The following is an 18,658-nucleotide window of genomic DNA, read 5'->3' on the forward strand; positions in this document are numbered from 1 at the left end:
ATTGTTTCCCAAAGCTGTTTTCACAGAACCCCGGCCATACTGAAGCTAGATATAAATAAGAATTACCATCAAATGTTGCTTGTCTAGGTCTGACCTTCTGAGCTGCGTCTCCAGATCACTTATCTTTTCCTTTAGTTGATCAGAATCTGCCAAAATAGGAAAAGTAGACCCACATTTTTGTTTACTGTGAAAGAGTTAAAGATAGAGGATTTGTTTCAGAATAAACAGGAAGTTTATGAAGCCTACAGTCTGGGATCATCTGGTCCTGTATGGCAGGAGCCCTTCTCAGGTATACTTCTATGTTATCACTAGTAGGCAATGTCATCCACAGCAAGCAGACACAGGAGTAGCTGCTAGGTATTGGAAAAGTGGGTTATTCCTCTATATGAGAGACATTTCTATTTTTTTAAAAAGAGAAATTCCTATTTTTGAGAGAAAAATCCTACAACCAGTAAAATTTGTTAGGTACAAAATATACAGGCAAAGGACTAAAATGGTAAGCCAGCCATTTATGCTCTCCCGCCACCCCAAATAGCTTTGGCTATTTCCATGTTGGTTTTTTTTTTTTTTACACTATGTGCAAAACGTCCAGGACATGTGTGTGGCCCAGATGAAGGAGCCCAGTCCTGACGGCTCGGTGAGAAGTCAGCTGCTGACACACAGCACAAAGGTTAAGGCACAGTGTCATGTGGCTCTATACACTCATGGTTTAAAGTTTGAGGAAATAATGAAAACAAGTTTTCATGACAAAGAATGGAGTATTTTGCATTTCTTGACGTGGTTCCTATAACTCAGAGACAAAGGGCAAACATAAACAAGGTTTCAAATCATTTAAAAAAAAAACCATTTTCTCTTGTAAGGCAAAATCCCCCATTCGATTTTCATGTCACATGGATCCTACATATAAAGAAAAGATGTAATGTTTGTCTTCTGAGACTGGTGGCCTATTTTACTGAACAAGGTAATCTGTAGTACCATTTTCTTACAAATATTTTTATGGATTAATAAAACTCCCATATATGTGCAGCACATTTTGTCAGTGTATCTGTTGATGGACACCTGGGCTGATCCTCTACCTAGCTCCCATGTGGAGTGCCCCAGTAAACATGCATATGCACATGTCTGTTAGTTCATCCACAGTCAGCTCCTATATATTATGTACAGACTGGTGGTCAAACAGTGAAGCAAGAAAATGTATAGAACAACTTCCAGAGGTCTTGTAAATGTCCTCATCTTTAAATGCTGATTCAGGAATATCCAAACAGGTTCATTTGGAAGCAGGTACTCTCTGAAATGTGACTGGTACCTTTCCTCCCTTCTCTTAAGACATAAGCAATGTAAGGGTTTGGGCTTAGACAAATTAGAGAACTTGCCTAATGCCAACAGAATTGACAGGTCTTTGTTGTGTGTGCCGAGAGCACACGAAGCTGTCCCCTAGCAGTCACATACCTACTCCAGATAGATGAATGGTGTTTTTAGTTAGCGAAGCACAGTAACCCAGTGGTTAAGACCCTGGCATGGCAAGGAGTTCTGAACTTTCATAGAATTAGTGTTTCACCTTCCTGTGACACTTCTAATCGTTGTGATCTTGAGGATAGGTTATTAATCATTTATCAAATGTAAAAATGAAGACAACAGTATTGATCCTATGGCATTATAAGAATAAAGTAAAAATTTTGTAAAGTCCTTAGCACAGTGCCTCCCACAAATCATCTTGCACATTAATACAAAATAGCAGTAGGATTCATTAGTATCTCTGTGAAATAGTTTAAATTATTCAGATATATCCTGTAGGGCAGAACATGACACTTCTATCAAACTATCACATAATGACACAATTATGTTAGGAGATACAGAAGCTTTGGAACTATACCAAAATCCATCCTGGGGTAAACTGCTCACTATCCGTTCAATAGCACACTACAGAATTACTGAAACTATGAATGATGTACAGAGCTCAAAAGATCTCTGTAGTAAGAGCAGTAAGAGAAGCTAGACAGATAGCATGCCAGAAAAAAATACAAAAGCTCAATAGACATATAAGGTCTACACTCCTTAACTGTCAAGTTAAAAACTCAATAGACATATAAGGTCTATACTCTTTAATTGTCAAGTTAAAAACTCAATAGACATATAAGGCCTATACTCTTTAATTGTCAAGTTAAAAACTCAATAGACATATAAGGTCTATACTCTTTAATTGTCAAGTTAAAAACTCAATAGACATGTAAGGTCTACACTCCTTAACTGTCAAGTTAAAAACTCAATAGACATATAAGGTCTATACTCTTTAATTGTCAAGTTAAAAACTCAATAGACATATAAGGTCTACACTCTTTCACTGTTAAGTTAAAAACTCAATAGACATATAAGGTCTACACTCTTTCACTGTTAAGTTAAAAACTCAATAGACATATAAGGTCTATACTCTTTAACTGTCAAGTTAAAAGCTCAATAGACATATAAGGTCTACACTCCTTAACTGTCAAGTTAAAAACTCAATAGACATATAAGGTCTACACTCTTTAATTGTCAAGTTAAAAACTCAATAGACATATAAGGTCTATACTCTTTCACTGTTAAGTTAAAAACTCAATAGACATATAAGGTCTATATTCTAATTGTTAAACTTTTATCCTGTGAACTTGGTACAATTAGCAAATCTCAAACCACAGTTCCTTGGAATGCAAGTACATGCAAACCCATGCACAAACTATCACTTTAGATGCTGCAAACAACTCATCCTGATCGATTACATTTTCTTTAGTTTCAAAAGAAAATGCTCTTAAGCCACCTTTCTGAGGTTGTCCCACTGAAAGTGTCAGAGCGAAGATTCAAACTCCCATCAGGCTATAGTTGTTCTGAATGCTTTATCCTAGATCACCTCTGTAGGAAAACTGAAATAATGCCAGACACTACCTTGTTGATCCTGGGTGGGAACATGGAGGCTATTATATTTGTCATTGTGCCTGTTTGCAAAAGCATTGTGAGTTGATTATAAATTATAATCATTATAAACATATTGTGATAAAAAGTTACATTTGCAAATATAGATCAGCAAGTAATGATCAACTGTATTCTGTATGTGTACACATTTGTTTTGTGTATAACTGTGCAATATAGGGGAATGAATGCTAATTCCAGGACAGGGATTGAAAGGAATAAAAGGAACATTTCTATTAGTGATAGAAAAAATAGTGCTATAGTTTTAAAATTAAGGCAATTAGTAACATTCACAAGAAAATGTTCATAGGGATTCAAGGACCTATACTTCAAAAGTGGAAACACGGACTGGAGAGAAGGCTCAGAGGTTAAGAGCTCTGGCTGCTCTTCCAGAGGTCAGAGTTCATTTCCCAGCAACCACATGGTGCACACAACCATCTAATGAGATCTGGTGCCCTCTTCTGGCATCCAGAAATAATAGATGCAGGCAAAACACTATACATAATAAATCTTTTTTTTTTTTAAAAAAAAAAAGAAAGATGGAAGCAAAGGACAGCATCAATTGCTTGGAAATGTACTATGATTAAGTTTGTAACCCATAGATGAAAAACTTAGGCCATTTAGTATAAGCAATTTGAAGTGTCACAGCCTGAGAGAGAACAGTTCTAAATACTCTTATCAGGGATTTGGTACTATAGAAACATAAAAAAGGAAAGCCCTAAGTCAAAAACTTGGAATAGCCAACAAGTTCTACAAAATACATTACCAGGTGTGCTGCTTCCAGCTCCAGTTTGGTCCTTGTTAACTTCTATCTGATGGATCAATTCAGCCTTTTCTTTATCCAGCTGACTATTGGCTAATCTAGAGAAGAATGATAGCATGTTAGAAAGATAAACGGTGTCACTCTGTAAACTACACAGGCAGCATTTCATCAAGATCAGAGCTGACTCTGGTGGTGTATGCTGGGAGGATATCCCTAAGAGATTGCAGCAGGGCCATCAAGGAAAATTTTCCTCTCCAGGCTTCATTGCTTCATTCCTAAACAACACAAAATCTAAGTTTTTCCTACTCTTAGTCCTGATGTTATTTTCAAAAATTCTTTTCTTGCAATGAGAGGCAGCTACAGAAAGTCCTAGAAGCATAGAATTACTTGTTTCTCTTTCATTAGGATGTGGTTTTTCAATGCTAAAGTTTAATTCTATGCTGCTAGAAAAATTTAAGTTACAATCTGGAAATATTAGTATTGGGTTTCTCCCCTTTTCTTTGTTCAGACAAGAGTGAATATATTAGAAGGATGAAATAATAATCAACTTTGAAAAACCATAATCTTTAGGTATAGCAAATCTGGCTGTATAAAATAATTTTCTAAAAATAAAGAGGTGGATAAGGGTGCATGGTGTGAAGCTGATGGCCTGATTTCAGTTCTTGGGAGGAAGAAGCGACTCCTACAAGCTGTGCTTCTTTCACAGGTGGCATGCACATACCACACCCCCCACCCAGAATGTACATGTGTACACACGCACACGCAAAGAGAAAAAAGACGTTAAAGACATTTAATATTTAAGTAGTCAAATAATATTAAGTAGTCAAATGTATGTACCTAAGGCGCTGGAGTTCCCGCATAAGCCCTTCATCTGTCTCCACACCTTCAGGAACATTTTTGAGCATCTCAATCTTTGAGCACAATGAAAAGTTAGTTAGAGGATGAAAGTTCAGCATGGAAATAAGACTTTTTTTTGGGGGGGGGGGGTTTCGAGACAGGGTTTCTAGGTAGCTTTTGGTTCCTGTCCTGGAACTAGCTCTTGTAGACCAGGCTGGCCTCGAACTCACAGAGATCCGCCTGCCTCTGCCTCCCGAGTGCTGGGATTAAAGGCGTGCGCTTTGGGTCTTTGGAAGCATGAATTCCCAGAGCTGTGTTCTAGTCTATGCATCCAAGTCATCAAGACTTGAGCAGCTTCCTACTGAGGCCCAGGTAGCAAGGACAGCACATAGAATGGCTGGGATCTCATACAGAGGTGTCTAACTTTTACTGAGGAAAAGAAAGCGGTGATGCTGTCATGATATGAGATGGGATGGGACATGGCAGGATGGGGAGAAAGCACTGTCTAGGAGAAGAATCTAGGGAAAACAGGATGACAGACTGTGCAGGTCTAGTCCCTGAAGGGCCTCCATTTAACACAGAAGTTCTGGAGCCACTTATAAGAATACTGGGAATAGTGATGAGTGTTCTAGACAGCAAGCAGGTATAAAAAGCTGAAGTCAAAATGACTTTCAGTTGCTCAAAGGTTCGAAAGGGTTAATGCTGGGAACCAGGTTGCAGAAGATGCAGGCCATATACTGTATCTCTATCTATACACAGGCTGTGAAAAGAACTGTTACAAAGTTTCATTCATGGTGAAGGGGATAAAACTCCTACAGTTTGCTCCATACCCTATAGGACTATTTGACAACCATGTGGAGAACAGACCAGTAGTACAGGAAAGGGGAGAGGATGCAAGTGGAAGCCAGGGCACAGTCAGGAAACTGCTCAGTCAGTCAGGCCTAAGATGATGGCTTCCACGTGGAGCACTAGCCAGATCTGGGGTGTACTTTGAAAACTACCCCGCATGATTAATAATGAAGAAGTGGGGAGTAAGAGAATGAAGTAATCTCGTCTGAGCTGACGTTAAGTAAGTTAAGTACCACCCGCTGGAGGAGCCTCCTAGGGCGAACACTATTTAGGAACTCATTGTTTTCACCTTCAGGCAGTTCTGGGATTGTCTTGACATATACTGTTTTATCATTAAGAGATGATTACATGCCTGTTGTTCAAGATCTTCCATGTGTTTCTTAGCTTTCTGTTCTCTCTCTGTTGCTTCTCGTACAAGCTGTTTAAGGTCAATTATACTTTGATTCTTTTTGGCAATATCACTTTCAAACTCTTTCATCTTGGTCTCACACATTCTAAAAATATAAAGGAAAATTATTATGGGCATTAATATGTAATTTCTCTCACTAATTTAAAAGTCAACTTAAATCATGGTAATATATGCAAGACTACATAATACTATTTCTTCTAGTCAAACCTTCGGCTACATATTTAGGAGTAAAAGGTGATGTTAATAAATAAGCACCCTAATTAACACACATGCTAATTAAAATAGAAAATTAATGTGATCTTAAAGAGCCTAAGATCTGAGGTGGAGACTGACTTCGGCAACTGTGAAGCTTTTAGGTTGACATCCTATTTCAGGCATAAGAAAACACCTAACTCATCAGACTGCACAATGTTCCCCCACTTCCAGCACCTCCCCTCTCCCTGTTCAGGTAGAAAGAGCCCACGGGCACCACAGAAAAAAAAAGCTGTTCCAAGGCAGGAGTGAGAGAAACACTGTGCGCTGTGGAATGGATGGAGCAAAACAGATTTATAACAATAAGAAAATGGCAAATGGACTAAAAAAATTAAGGCTCAAAAGAGATCTTCAAAATTTTGTTGATCCCAATAGCTTAACAGGCATATACTCACAGGAGGATGCTGTTTACTGTATTCAAACCTTTCCGGAGGAAAGAAATATGTAATGTCTTCTAGATAAATTAACGAAGGGTGGTAATGATTTAGACAAAGTATCTGACAAGGACAGCATAAGGAATGGCAGTTATGATTACATAAATTCTTTCAAATAATTCTGGGCAGACCTGACAAACAGATTAGAAGGGTGTGCTTACTTGACTGGACCAAAGATATGCCAAATGTTAATGTTAAATATCCGAAGCTCATTCCTCCACTTCATCCATTCCTCTGTTCAAAAGCCACTGTGGTGGTCCGAATGAAAATGACCCCACCTCCACAAATAGGCTCATATGTTTGAATGCTTATTACCAAAGAGTATATAACTCTATGAAAGGATTAGGAGGATTAGCAGGCGTGGCCTAGTTGGAGAAAGTGTGTCAGTGGAGGTGGACTTTGAGGTATCAAAGGCCTTGCCAGGCCCATTCCTTGCTCTGTGTGCTGCCTACAGATCTGGATACAGTTCTCAGTTACTACACTAGCATCGTAGCCTGTCTGTGTTCCATCATGATAATAAACTAAACCTCTGAAGCTGTAAGCAAGCCCCCAGTCAAATGCTTTCTTTTATGAGAATTGTTCTATAGAATAAAGTCCTTCATCATGAGATTACCCCATCTAAATAGCCTACACACTACCCTGGCTCCTCTTAGCCATCAATAGGTGCTGAGAACACTCAGCACGTGGAAGGCCAAGAGAGAGCTTGAGATCAGCCTTAAACAGTATGACTGTTTTGAAAACAAGTTGGACTTTTGTTTACTGAAGATGCTGCCTATATGCAGTTCTCAGAAAAACTCACAAATGCTTTAACATGATACGTTTACTGAAGATGCTGCCTATATGCAGTTCTCAGAAAAACTCACAAATGCTTTACCATGAAAAGTCATCTTCAGTTAAGGTTAAATAGTGCCATCAACCCACAACTGTCTTAAAACTAAAGAGTTTTACATGAAAGTAGGTAAGCATTTTTGTTACCTCATAAAAACATCTTGACACGCAGAAGAGTTATAATTTATGCAATGTCACAGTGAAAAGCAGGTCTTCCTAAGTGATGGAAGCTGGGTCTTTAAGGAAACTAAGTAAGCTGGGCTTTCTAGAAATAGCCTGAAGCACACAGTGTGGCAGCAGCAGATGCTGAGTGAATATTAGTGGAATACATTAGTCTCAAAGTCACTCAACCTATGTGGCAACATAAGAAAATAGAGACCCTTAGAAGTCAACTGCTGGCTCAAAGTCCCAGGGTCCAAGACGACGAGACTGTTCTCCCTTCACCCTGTTCCACCTGTGTCATCCTGCTGTCAGCATTCCCAGTCTGAAAGTGGGAAGTCCCTGGACGCTGACTGCTCCGGGTAGTCTAGGGCAGGACTTTAGCCGTCTCTCTGAGTGCTCTTGAATATACCCACTTAGCTTTTTCTTTTTGTCTTAAAATTGGCGGACAGAAACACATGCAATATAAGGCCCACTACAGAACAAGCTGTCTCACTTTTTAGTTGGAGTGACAATGGGTGTCATGTTTTCTGTCAAGTCATTCCAAACAGACAAAGCATATTGGCCTTCATGGACATCACAGGGAATGTGTAAGTGCAAGGACCTAGTCAAACATGGTAAAATAAAGTTGGCTTTCACAGCCATAATAGTTAAGCCCTAGGCATAAACCCAACATCTTTATAGTGTTCACAGGAAAGGAGAAAGTGGAGGCCAATAAATACTAACATGCTGCTATATTCATCTATTGGACTCTGTAGAGAAAGTATACAACTAAAAGCACTGCAGCTCATCCTAGATCCAGAACAGCACGGATTGGGAGAAAATGGCCCAATTGTTTAGGACACATCTGCGGTAGAAATACGTGAACAAAACAAGAAGCTGCAGTTGCAGTTGCAGGAACCCATCATCCAGGAGAAGCTGGGCAGCATCAGCCCTAGCCCATGACTGACAATAGCTTCATGATGCACACCGAGCTCCAGAAAATTAGCTCAGTTTCAGCTGTGCTTTGCGCTGCAGCCTGCCAATAAAACTAGCTAAACACTTAAGGAAGAAACAGAGTTTTGTCATTTTAAGTCAGAAAAAAAAGCCATTGATAAACACCAAACTGTTCATCAGGAAATAAGTGGGTTATTCAGCATACTGTCATCTTTCAAGTTAATGACGCTAGAGTTATTAACTGTTTAAACATCAGACAAGGGTGAAACTGATCCTACCTGGTAACCACAATTGACTTCCAGCTCTTGCTGTCAGCACCTTCCAGCTGTGGCCCTCTCTGTTCTGCAAACTGTAATCTCTTGGCCATCTCTTCGAGTTGAACTGTCATCTTGTCATTGACCAGCTCTAGGCTGTGCTTAGCTATCCGCAGTTTCTCGGAAGCTTCCATTTCCTGTCAGTAAAGGCTTGTTGGTATATCATTGAAAAACATAACACTGTTCACACAGATACCAGGCATAGAAAATTATCACTATATGCTGGAAAATACAAGACAAGCTGGAGCTATATTGTTTTAAAACTGCAAAAAGGTTTGTTTTCCTCTACAACAGCAGTCTATTCATAATAATTAGTACAAAAGATAAAATAAATGAAGGCAGAGAAACATATTTACAAGTATTTATTATCTAAGGTATCTAGTGGAAACTTTGTTTCTCAGGGAAATGTTCAGAATAATGAGATAGTTAACCTTGTTACACCTTAAAATGAAGCACAATTATTAAAAACTCAGAGAGAGAAATTGGGGTTCCATCTGAGGGTCCAAAAAGCAAAGCAGCCAAGCCACCGGTTCTTACTTCTACCTCAGTCCGAAATGGCAATTCTGCTTCCAGGAATCTCAGAATGAGACTGTGAGCTGTCTCCTTGCATTTTATAATCCTCTCTAAGGCTGGGAATAAAGGCGTGCACTGCCTAGTTTTTATGGCAACTAGTGTGGCTACTGGGATTAATGGTGCATGTTACCAATGCTTGGTCTATAAGGCTGATCAGTAAGTAGAGCTGTTTTACTCTGTGATCTTCAGGCAAGTTTTATTTATTAAAATAAAAAATGAAATGCTACTACATTAAAAGATGCTTGTTTTGACTATGTAATACTTAAAGGAGTGCTGGCCATTAACACACGTAGTATGTAAGTGACAGATTATTCCCAGTAGTAAAGATTAAGATTCAATATAGCACAGCTGACTTCACAATACAGTTACTGTTTTAAAAGTCTTTAGATTTATGATCCCAATTCATTCACTAGATAATGTAAGTTAAAAATAATACCTATTTGTCAGGAGTAAGGGACATTTCACCATTTAAATATAAAGGAATCTTAATAAAGAAATGGTTTTGTTCTTTGCTCTTTAAGTTGTTCATTGCTCTAAGTCAAATGCATAAATATTAACTCATTTAAACGGTTCAAGAGCCCTGTGTATGTATATGTATGCATATTTCTTTTTTAAGCCGGGTTCCCTATGTAGCCCAGGCTGGTCTCTTTCTTACACTGCCTGGATACTGGGATGACAGGCATACAACCCCAGGCTTAGCTAAGACACAGGTATATTTACTACTCCGAGTTTCATATACGAGGAGCCGGAGGAACAGAGAGACATTATCCATCTTGGAACGATTCCCAATAAGTAGGAATAGAACCAGAGTGAGCAGTTTCTTCATGATGCCACCTTAGCTCTGAATTTGCATATAAATATACCAATTGATGAAAATATAACTCTTAAGATCTACTGTAAACAGACACTGGCATCGAGGATCTATCGATTTTAATTTTGCCAAGATATGTCACTTAATGACAATAAAGGTAACCTGTCATAAACGTCTTACTTTCTTAAGTTCTTTCCGAAGCCGTTCATTTTCGGCAACAATTTTCTCGGTGCCTTTGTTCTTGGATTCATATTGTATACTCAACTGATGTCCAAAGTGAGCTTTAAGCTTTTCTAATTCAGTCTGGTAATTAATAAAGCAATATATTAAAAAAATCAATAAAATGATTATTTATATGGAATCGTACAAGCAACACTAAATGGGCTTTGCAAGTTTATTTATGGATTTATTCACATTATATGTAACAAATAAGAAAGAATTTGGGAGGAAGTAAGGTAGGGCAGAAAGGGAGGTGATGGGGGAGGTGAGGAAAAGGGGCAAATAAAGCAATTACATTTTAATTTTGCTTAAATAAAAAAATAAAGATTACTATTTAACTCATAAAACTTAATTCATGGTAGGTAGTTTTAGATACCTTACTTGATATGACTACAATTGAAGACTTTCTCCAAACGACTTATCTATAGCCAAAGTTCGTATCTAACCTTGTCTGTACATTAAAATTATGTTAAGATTTAAAGGAAATATGAGAGACCCCCACAGAATCCCCCCTTTACAAATCAAATCTAAATTAGACACACATAATTTATCACCAGAAAGAACGACTGGTTCAGAAACAGTAAGAACCAAGAAGCAGGGCCATGCTGTAGCTACCTTTAGATTTCTGACTGTCAAGTGCAACCACATCCACTAAGGACATTTGGTGCAGTGAGCAGATTTAATATTTTCCCTAAAAATGTAAATAAAAACAGTAAAACAATTCATATAAAATCAAATAAAAATTACCTTTAATTTTTCATTTTCTTCTTCAAGATTAGTCATTTTTTCACTAGTCATTATTCCTGATGCTTTTTTCAATTGTTCGTTTTCTCTTTGGACTTTTTCAACCACTTTCTTCATTAACCCAATAGTTTTTTCTAGCTCTGGAATTGTCTTTCCACTTCTACCAGACTACAAGGGAATAAACAAACTTTTAAAATTTCATATCTTAGAGACTATGATGTACTAATGCCAAAAGAGGTCTATTTGTTTAACAATGCAAAGGTGTATTGTATTCTTTTATGTTGCGTTTGTTTAACCCTATGAAGTTGTGGAACTTTGCCTATCTAAAACACCTGATTGGTCTAATAAAAAGCTGTATGGCCACTAGCTAGGAAGAGAGAGAAATAGGCAGGGCTGGTAGTCAGAGAAAATAAGAGAAGAATGTGAAGAGAGAGGATCGAGTAAAGGAAGAGAGGAGAATTAAAGGGGTCAGCCACCCAGTAACACAGCCTGCCACAGAGTAAGAAGGAAAGAAAAGACATACAAAAACAGAAAAATGTAAAAGCTCAGAGACAAAAAGTAGACAGGATAATTTAGGTTAAGAAAAGCTGCTAGGAACAAGCCAAGGTAATTCTGGGCATTTATAAATAATAATGAGACTCTGTGTGTTTGTTTGAGAGCTGGGTGGCAGACCTCAAAGGAGCAAAGACAAAAAAAAAAAATAACCAACGGCATTACTGTACTTATCATTAATAATTGTTGTTTTCTATACAGTGGTTCTCAACCTATGGGCCATGACCCTTTGAACGTTGAACTTTCACCAGGGTCACCTACGATCATCAGAAAACACAGATGTTACGATTCAGAACAGTTGCAAAATCACAGTTATGAAGTGGCAACGAAAATAATTTTATGGCTGAGGGTCACCACAACAGGAGGAACTATATTAAAGGGTCGCAGCATTAGGAAGGTTGAGGACCATTGCTCTGTTTCTGCGCACAGAGTAAAATGACAAAAGTGAAACAGTGTGTCTACACAGCGCAGGAGTATCATTATGAAGGCAATTTTCTCTAATAGCTGTGGCTTAGAAATCTGGTTTCATTAATATGTGATCTAGTGAGGACATCAACAAAGACAATTCACTAGTTATTTAGTTAATTTTCAACAGCTGAGTACATGAAGGTGCTTAACTCCTCGCTGGGCAGGACAGGGCTGCTGCAGTGATGAACTCACAACAGCTGGGGGAAGAGGGTCCTAAACCTACGAGTTGTAAACGTGATGAGCTCTGGGAAAGCAGGGTCAGTTTCTTATTACAGGTCTGGCTCAGGGTAGGTCGACCATGTTTTATGGATGACAGTACACCCAGAAGTATGTGAACAGAATAAACTGAAGTCTATGCATTATTAACTTAAAAAAAAAGTATACAAGGTTGGAGGGTTAGGGTTAGGAAAGGGGGGTGGCCTGGGGAAAAAGTATGGGGGAGGAGTTGGAAGTGGGTATGATCAAAATAAATTGTACCAAATTTTCAGAGAATTAATAAAACTACTAAAATTTTAGTTAGCATTCATAATATACAATGAAAAAATTCTAAAACAAATATTTATATAAAACTTTAATATACACTTAGAAAATGTCAAATATTCTTTTTTATTCTTGTACTCCTTAAAAAAGAAAAAATTATATGCATATTTATTGTACATAAACAATTACATATCTTCACTTTGAAACAAATGCTTAATGTCAATATTTGTTCCGAGTACTTTCTATTAATACTCAGTGTTTTCACAGAATGCATCATGTATGTCATAGTATTATTACCTGAATGAACTTTTGTTTCATGAGAGCTTCAGTTTATATCACTCTACCACCCAAAATCAAAAGGAGCTTAAAGCTTTGGCGCCAACTTCCTAAGAACACAAACTCACCCCTCTGACCTGACCAAGTTTCCGTTCCAGTTCCATTTTTCCTTTCTTAAGAATTTCACACATTTCCTTCAAATCTCTTACTTGATTCTAAAACATAAAAGAAAATACAGTAATCTGTCATGATGATAATACAGTCTTGAAAAAGAGGAAGAAAGCATAAAAAGTCTTAACTATACAAAACCAAACTCAACAGCTGTGTCTCAAAAAAAATTTTGCTATCAGACATGTGCTGGCTTGTTTTTGTTGGGCTTGACACAAGCTCGAATAACCTGAGAGGACGGATCCTCAACTGAGAAAAGGCCTCCAGAAAGGCTATAGGTCTGTGGTGTTTTCTTAACTAAAGACTGATGTGGGAGAGTCCAGCTCACTATGGGTGGTGTCAACCATGCAGGTGGTACTGAGTTTTACAAGAAAGCAGGCTGAGAAAGCCCCAAGGAGCAAACAGGTAAGCAGCTTTCCTCCTTGGACTCAGCTCCTGCCTTCAGGTTCCTGCCCTGGTTTTCCCTGATGGACTAAAATGAAATAAACCCTTTCTTCCCCAGTTGCTTTGAGGAAGTTTACAACAGCAATAGAAACCCCAACAAAGACAACACATTACATGAATTAAAGACTACTAAGCATATGGCCATTGGCCAACCCTGAGTTGCTGTCCCACAATGCACAAACACAGACAATTACACAGAAAAAGAACTGAGGGCATCGCACTGATTTTTTCAGAGTAGAAATCAGAATGAGAAGCATGAAGGTTAATTGCATCACCACCAGTGGAAATGACAGAATGATAATGTTCTTGATTAGAAAATAAGATTGAAACAGTTAGCCAAGAAAAAAAGCTACCACCATAGGTAAGATACAGAAAGTCAAAGATAAAAAGGATTTTAGAAGTAATACTTCTAAAGAAACAATTACATTTCAATTATTGCAATTACTAACGAAATATAAAAAATATCTTCTTACCTTGGAACACACGAACTTGACACTTCTATAGTCTGTTGTCTGGAATTATTATCAGTACAACCCTCTTCGTGTGGAACTCTTAGTGCCAGCATGACTCCTCACTTCCCCACCAGCCCTTCTATGCAAGCTCTCTCATTATCCTAATGGCTTTCTATTAATAATGCTTCCTATTTTCCTAGCACTTCCCATCAGCTGAGAATGACACTACTCTGTTTGCTTGTTGACTGGCATCTTCCTCATTGGAAGATATTTTATTAACGCTTGAATTTACATTTTTAATCTCTAGCCCCTAAAAACATAAAGTGGGGACTCAATAGATGCCTCTTAAATGAGGAAATGTATGTAACATAACATCACAAAGATAAAGATACCTTATGAATATGCATTTTAGAAAGTAATATAAGTAAATTTCAGTGTGTGGTGAAGTTAGGTATTTTTATAAAATTAAATATACCCTTAGTCTTGGCAAATCTTTATTTGCTTGTTCAAGTTGAAATTTCAGCTCAATATTTTCAGATGACAGCTTCAAGTTCTCTTTCTGCAGTTCTTGTTCTTTCTGACAATGATCATCTGACTCTGAAGTCTGGAAAATGAAGTTTAGAATATGTTCAACACTTAATAAAAGTCACAAAGACATACTCTGTGACATTGTCAAAGGTGAATTTTTAAAAAGGAATATGGGTGGAAAATGGAAAACATCACATAAAACCAAAATCAAGAAAGATAGATTAGAAGCCTCCAAAGAAGGTAATTTTTAAGAATTAAAACAGAAAGCAAAGTCAGATATGGCTTAAAAATCTATAAATACAGTGATTTCACAGATTTTCTTATAATGTTTAAACTATCCTATACTGGTTTTGTTAGTTCAAAATAAAGGTTATCAAATTGGGAGGGATAAAACTGTTCCCCCCATCTCAGAATGTGATCTGGTTTGCCTTACAGAAATAACCAAGTTAAGAGGTGTTGCGCGGGGGAGCGCTTGTTTGTCCCGGCCACCCAGAAACTGTATTAATTAAAACACTGCTTGCCCATTAGCTCTAATTTAACCCATTACTATTAATCTGTAATTCTGATGAGATATGTAACAGAACATTGGCAGGAAGGCAGTTTTGGTCAATTTTTTTTTTTTTGTTACAGGATGTATATACATAAAGGCAATGGCAAGAAAGAAGATACAATCTATCTATCGTGATGGGCATAAGCCATACTAAGTAACAGGTCCCACTTATCACAGGGCCCAAGTGTGTATGCAAGCTCTTCTACTATTAGTCTACTACATTTATGCAGCTGACAGCTTTGGCATCTTGGATGGTTTTATGGTCTCCATCAAACATGGAAATCTTTAACTCTCTACTCCTAAGCTATTTTCTCTTCCTGAAATTTGTCTACTTCTGGTAGATAGCTGGTCTGAATAGTGATAACAGTACCAATGACTGCTTTATAGCAACTTATTAATGACTTCACAAAAATTTATTAATGAATTTAATTTAAGACTTCTAGAAAAGAGTATATCTGCAGATTTTACATGAAGGTATATTAATATATTTCTTATCACCCCATGAATGTAATTACTATATAATAAATTTTCAACTTCTCTTACTTTCTGAAAATAAAGTTAAAAACAATTATGTGGATTGTCCAAAATTCTGGAAAATTGTTTATTAATAGGTGTTTTTCCTTTTATAAATCCTACATTCTTTGTTATATTGTCACTCTGTATATGGCTTTTACTGAGGAAGCTCAGCTAAGAAAGAGAAAGGACTACAGTGTGCTCAGAGCAGGCACTTTTCAGGACTGACACATGGGTTTCATGTCTGGCCTATAAAGCATCCTCAGCAGACTAGTGCACTGAATCCTCAATAGGTCCACTTGGACCAACGTTATGCGAGCGACATTTCTGGCTACACGTCCTTTCATTTCTTACCAGCTCTATTCATGTTCTCAGTTTTATGTTTTAGATTTTCATTTTCACAAAATTATTAATTTTCTTACTTTTAGGAATGGATATATTTTCATAATTCAAGTTAAAAAAATCTGTGAAGCTGACCTAATTTTGCTTGATTTACTATTTGGTATTGTTTCCATACTTAATTCAGTGGGATCAACAACATTTATGAAATACCACAACATATTTGTAGATAGCCAATGATGTAACTCATCAGTGACATTTATTTCTTCTCAGTTTTGGTTCTGAGTATGGTTATATGGCATTTTGTCTTAGCTTAGCTTTGCTTGTATTTTTTGTTTTTGTGAACACTAATAGTGGTGGAACCCAGATGGACCACACTGGAAACGGGCATGCAGCACACTTGCTAACCATCACTTACCAAACATGACGCACAGCAGCGTCTCTCTCTGTGATGAAGGTTTAGACACAGCACAAGGATTTAAGATTAACCTTTGTTCCATCAGTTTAGACAAAACACAAGGATTTAAGATTCACCTCTGTTCCATCAGTTTAGACAAGGCACAAGGATTTAAGATTCACCTCTGTTCCATCAGTTTAGACAAAGCACAAGGATTTAAGATTCACTTCTGTTCCATCAGTTAGGGTTAAAGAGATAGTTCAGCATTAGTTAGTAAAAGTGAATGTGTTGTGTCAGCATTAATGAGGAGGAGCTAATGTTTCTATTCAGATGATGAATGTAATTGCCCTTTTATACCTTATAAAGGAGGGGGTGGGAAGGAAGATATATACTTACCAAAGACTGAGGATATGTATCCTTTGATAGCTGTTTTTCTAAAGTACGAAGTTTTTCTTGAAGATATTTATTTTGTAAATGTAAATCTTCCACAACAGAATCTCGTGGAAGAGCTTGGTGGGTCCTGTGAACAACAATCAGATGATTATAGAAACTCACTTTTTCTCAAATATATTATATTATGATACAGAAAAGAAATATATGTGTGTGTGTCTATGTATAAATACTATAACTTAAAATTTTCAAATTTCCAAAGTTCATGAGAAATAAATTAGAATCATAATTTATATTAAAAAATAATCCAACAACCTAAAACGGCTGAAAGACACTTAAGGAAATGTTCAACATCCTTAGTCATCAGAGAAATGCAAATTAAAACAACTCTGAGATTCCATCTTACACCTGTAAGAATGGCAAAGATCAAAAACAACGATAACAACTTATGCTGGAGAGGTTGTGGGGAAAAGGGAGCACTTCTGCATTGCTGGTGGGAATGCAAGCTGGTACAGCCTCTTTGGATGTCAGTGTGGCGATTTCTCAGAAAAGTAGGAAACAACCTTCCCCAAGACCCAGTAATACCACTTTGGAGTATATATCCAAAGGATGCTCAATCGTGCCATATGCTCAATTATGTTCATAGCAGCTTTGTTTGTCATAGCCAGAACCTGGAAACAACCTAAATGCCCCTCAACCAAAGAATGGATAAGGAAAATGTGGTACATTTACACAATGGAGTACTACACAGCAGAAAAAAATAACAACAGCTTGAATTTTGCAGGAAAATGGATAGAGCTAGAAAACATCATTTTGAGTGAGGTAACACAGACACTAAAAGACAATTATCACATGTATTTACTTATAGTTGGTTTCTAAACATAAAGCAAAGAAAGCCAGCCTACAAACCATAATCCCAGGGAACACAGACAACAATGCAGACACTGCGAGACTTACATCTACATGGGAAGTAGAAAGTAGAAAAAGGCAAGATCTCCTGAATAAATTGGGAGCATGGAGACCTTGAAGGAGGATTGAAGGGGGAAAGGGAGAGGCAGGGAGGGGAGCTGAAAAATGTATAGCTCAATAAATATCAATAAAAAAATAATCCAACAGAGACTTCTTTATCCATCAGCTAAAGTGTATTCAGATAGAAACACATGAACGTTTTAAAGTGCATTGGTTTACATGGAGTTATGCAGAAGAGCTAAAACACCCACTATCTTAAAAACATTACATAATAATTGCATACCATGTATTTTGTTCTTAAAAAGCTTCAGGGCCCAACAAAGTTCTAAAGTTTTCAGTATATGTTGTCATGTCAAGTCCAAACTTAACAGGCTGGCTACAAGACCCACTTTACTCTGGCACAAACAAATCTGTGAAACCTTGTTGTCCGGGATGTTTCCCCGCTTAACAAATAAATGCATACTTAATGTGAAGACAATAAAATTCACTCTTATCTCTATATCTTTACTAAGATTTTTGTCTAAGTCATATCCTTCCTCTCTTTAATATATGAATTTAATAAATAAAACTCAGATGTTCAAACTTCTTAAATTTGGAGACAAAATTCCCTTGCTTCTCTTTTCTGCCTGCCTCGTGCCTGCTTAGGTACATGTGTTTAGCAGCCAAAGAATAGAATATAAGTATTTAACTAAAGTCCAGTTCTACCCAAATAACAATGCTGAGAGACACTGGGAGGATCACAACAATAGCAAGGGAAGCTCCAGAGAGTAATGGTAAAGAGCTGCCTATGCGTACTGGAAGCAATACATTTGTATTTCCACGTGTACGAGCCAGCAACTCCTCGACAGCACAGGCTCTCTAACTCCACGCAATGGATTACCTCATGTGTAGCAAGTCATTTTCTAAGTCCACATTTCTCTTTTTTAACTCTTCCAGCTCTTTCTCCGACTCCAAGGCTCGCACTCCTAAAACCTGATCGACAGTCATGCCTGTTGTTTTCAGTTTCTTCTGCAGTGTAAGTTTCTCTTTATCAGCTCTGTAGAGTTTAGTAAGAAACAATA

General features: G+C 37.4%; 1 protein-coding gene across 2 annotated transcripts in view; it reads right to left on the reverse strand.

The window, feature by feature from the left end:
* Window positions 1-18,658, reverse strand: part of Cep290 (centrosomal protein 290) — a 79,513-nt gene that overhangs the window by 1,760 nt on the left and 59,095 nt on the right. For both annotated transcript variants that reach the window (XM_075954625.1, XM_075954626.1), the window contains 11 exons: window positions 18,478-18,633; window positions 16,635-16,758; window positions 14,387-14,515; window positions 12,976-13,062; window positions 11,075-11,239; window positions 10,289-10,411; window positions 8,689-8,861; window positions 5,745-5,886; window positions 4,544-4,617; window positions 3,710-3,804; window positions 67-146 (listed from right to left, as the gene is read on the reverse strand). In XM_075954625.1, coding sequence (XP_075810740.1) covers window positions 67-146; window positions 3,710-3,804; window positions 4,544-4,617; window positions 5,745-5,886; window positions 8,689-8,861; window positions 10,289-10,411; window positions 11,075-11,239; window positions 12,976-13,062; window positions 14,387-14,515; window positions 16,635-16,758; window positions 18,478-18,633 — 1,348 coding nt within the window. The remainder of the gene's footprint in view (window positions 1-66; window positions 147-3,709; window positions 3,805-4,543; window positions 4,618-5,744; window positions 5,887-8,688; window positions 8,862-10,288; window positions 10,412-11,074; window positions 11,240-12,975; window positions 13,063-14,386; window positions 14,516-16,634; window positions 16,759-18,477; window positions 18,634-18,658) is intronic.

This window comes from Microtus pennsylvanicus, chromosome 20 (assembly GCF_037038515.1).
Source record: "Microtus pennsylvanicus isolate mMicPen1 chromosome 20, mMicPen1.hap1, whole genome shotgun sequence".
NCBI classification, from domain to species: Eukaryota; Metazoa; Chordata; class Mammalia; order Rodentia; family Cricetidae; genus Microtus; species Microtus pennsylvanicus.